We start from the raw sequence: 3152 nt of genomic DNA, 5'->3' as shown, positions 1-3152 counted from the left end.
AAAATAAACATGAGGTCTTATTTTACAGATTGTTTAGTAACTGTCTTTTTAACTTAATATATTATAAATATCTTTCCTGTTGCTATTTTAAAGCATAAATTTTAGGGAATATGGACTTTATTTCACTTGTTCTAATAATTTGAATTTTTAAAAGTGATTTCCACTAATCATTTTCATCATTATCTCAATTTTTATTATTAATTAAACTGTAAATACAGTATAATACTGACATACTACTGCCTTACCCACAATTCCCCTCCCTAACACAACTGTAACCTATTTTATCATTGAGGCCATTATAGTCCTAGGATTGGGCTGGACAGATATTATTATCCTCATTGCACAACAGGAAACTAAAGCCTAGAGTGGTTAGCTGGGTGGCTTTGGACAAGTCACTCACTTAAGTCAGAGATAGAATAGGATGTAAACATCAAATAATACATAGCCAGGGTGGGAGGGCTGTAGCTGTTCTTGGCTGGTGGCCTCTCCCCACTTCTTGTTCTCTTTTCTGCTTAATCAATCACAATTCCCTCTAAATGACTATGGTCTTCGTACACTCTGCCTCTCTCGGTCCCCTGGGCTTTGGAGGCTTCCAACTTCCCCTTCTCAAACTCTGCCCACAGGACTCATTTCTTTGCTCTCTGATAGAAGATAGGGTTCTAGTGTACTGAGCCCTTTCCCCCGGGCGTTTCAGTTTAGAGCAGGACCATGTGGATTGCAGGCAGGTGCCTACTTCCTTTGACTTAGAGCTGAGGGCACCTGGGAGGAGCACCAAGGCCATTCATACAGACTCCCCATCTGTACTGCCCAGAGAAGGGCAATACCAGCTGTGTCAGCCAGAGAGAGGCCTGCTGCACTGTGACTGGTCAGAGTGAAGGCTGACCACTCTTAGGGGCAGGAATTAGAAGGGAATCTGGATTGGACAGATGCTAACACAGAACAGGTAGATGAGCCTGAGCTTAGGAGAGACAGCCCACAGGGCTGGTCAACAGTGCCCAGATTTGGCCATCAGCAGGCGTGCTGTCAAAGGCTGGAAGTAGATACTTTTTATCCCTGAGAACTTAGGTCTTTTTGGACCCCTAGTCCAGTTCCCATAGGAAAATGATAACTATACCTAAACATGTATATGAGTATATTGAAAAACCTTTATACAATTAAGTTTATTGAGCCATCTTTTGTGATTTCATCCATTAACATCAGGTTTAAAAACCCCTACCCTCTCTGAAAGCTTGATAAATATTCAATTATTTTTCTCCTAGCTTTTCTATGATCAGATTTTTACTCAATATTTAACTCCGAGTCCATCTGCTAGTCCTTGTAAAGGAACCCTTCAGAGCAGGGACATTTGCAGGAGGCAAAGATCTCTGTGGACCTATGAAGTCAGCAGAAGATTGAGCTCTGTTCTCAGGGGGTCCATGCTCTTGTTAAAGGACAAACACATATGTGTGACACTGTATGAATAATAGTCAACATAAGGCTAATTTCTAAAATGTGAAGATAAGTCATATCCTTACTTTTCCACATCATCATCCTGACACCAGCCACCCATGTGGCACTTTCTCTGTCTGACCCTAACCACCCAGAGGTGGGTCTCCACAAGTTAGGACTCTGTCTTTCCAGCCCCTGCCAAATAGGCAAACGCCAACCTCTCTGCTGGTTCTCACTGCCCCTGGTGGGTTTGATAATTTGATAGTAGGGCTCACAGAACTCACAGGAACAGTTACTTATACTTACAGTTACCCATTTATCATAACCAGGAAGGATACAAACGTAGAGACGCATCAGGCAAGGTCTGGGAGCACTGGGGTACCATGAGCCTTCTATTTTCCCCTGGGACGTACCACGCTCTCTCCTGTGCAGAGATACCCTCACCAATACATGAGGCCCCAAAGACAGAGTGCTCCAAGGTCCCAGGTCCCTTAGTCATTGAGACCTCAATGAGTATGCATGACTTGGGCCTTAATGCATAGTTATAATGGAGCCAATAAATGAATATGCATGACTACATCAGGCTCCCATCTCTTCCGGAAGTTAGTTCTCCAGGTATAGGGCCAGTGTAACCCCTACTTGCCCGGCTATTTTAGAAAGACAAAGAGCACCTAAATTGCTCAGACTGTTTTCAGAAATCAGAGTCAAAGGACCAAACTAAGTTCTTTGTCCCACAGACACTAAGTGGAAACAGGATGACCTACGCTCCTCAGGCTACAAGGAGTGGTTTAACAGAGCAAGACTGGGGGCAGGGCCTGTTGGGTGTGTGCCAGGGGGTACTAGTCCCTAAAAAGTGCTAAAATAGCACTGGGCATGCAACAAGATGGGGAAATCTGTATTTGCAGAATGCCTCAAAGGGAGGGTGCGGCACAGAGCTGGAAGGATGCTTTAATAGGCTGCTTAAGGTGTGCTGTTGTTGTGTGCCCTGGAGTCGATTCATAGTAACCCCGTGTAACAGAGTAGAACTTTGCCATAGGGTTTTCTAGGTTGTAATGTTTACAGAAGTAGATTGCCACATCTTTCTCCCGTGGAGTGGCTGGTGGGTTCAAACGGCCTACCTTTTGGTTAGCAGCTGATAGCTTTAACCACTGCGCCACCAGGGCTCCTTGTCCACTTCTACTTGAAAGTCATGCCTAAGTAAAACACTTGATAGTTCAGCTGTCCTCTAAGAGGCAGGAGCCTAGTTAACTTTCCTGGCTTGGTTTTGCTGAGTGATGGATGCAAAATGAACTGCCAGCTAAGAGTCCCTGAGGTCTTTCCTCTCACTCTAGCCCCACAGCATTCAGTCTCCATTCCTATCTGAGCACTAGTTTTTCTACTTAAAGAATAGCTGTTTGAATTGACGGGCTTAGAAGTGGCCAGGAGCCCACATGTGTCTGAAAACCATAGAAATTCAGCACGTCTAAGCCCCTTCAAGCGAGCCCTGGTGGTGCAGTGGTTAAAGCATTTGGCTGCTAACCAAAAGGTCAACAGTTCGAACCCACCAGCCACTCTGTAGGAGAAAGATGTGGCAGTCTGCTTCCATAAAGATTACAGCCTTGGAAACCCTATGGGGCAGTTCTAGTCTGTCCTATAGGGTTGCTGGGAGTCGGAATCTACTCGGCGGCAACAGGTTTAGGAAATCAGTTTGGTTCTACATGTCGAAGTTTTAAAACATCCTACCT

General features: G+C 44.7%; 1 protein-coding gene across 4 annotated transcripts in view; it reads right to left on the bottom strand.

Moving 5' to 3' along the window:
* The window catches only part of PSTPIP2 (proline-serine-threonine phosphatase interacting protein 2), an 81188-nt gene that overhangs the window by 68535 nt on the left and 9501 nt on the right, over window positions 1-3152 (bottom strand). The window contains exon 1 of one of the 4 annotated variants that reach the window (XM_023735388.1): window positions 1842-2401. The exons of 1 other annotated variant lie outside the window; for it this stretch is intronic. Coding sequence is in view for 2 of the 3 variants with exons in the window: in XM_023735384.1 (XP_023591152.1) it covers window positions 1735-1782 (48 nt within the window). In the remaining variant the exon portion in view is untranslated. Of the gene's footprint in view, window positions 1-1734; window positions 2402-3152 lie in introns of those variants that run through there. 2 more of the 4 variants (XM_023735384.1, XM_023735387.1) reach the window with 2 other exon arrangements.

This window comes from Trichechus manatus, unplaced genomic scaffold (genome assembly GCF_000243295.1).
Source record: "Trichechus manatus latirostris isolate Lorelei unplaced genomic scaffold, TriManLat1.0 scaffold00078, whole genome shotgun sequence".
NCBI lineage: Eukaryota > Metazoa > Chordata > Mammalia > Sirenia > Trichechidae > Trichechus > Trichechus manatus.
This window is presented reverse-complemented; position numbering and strand designations above follow the sequence as displayed.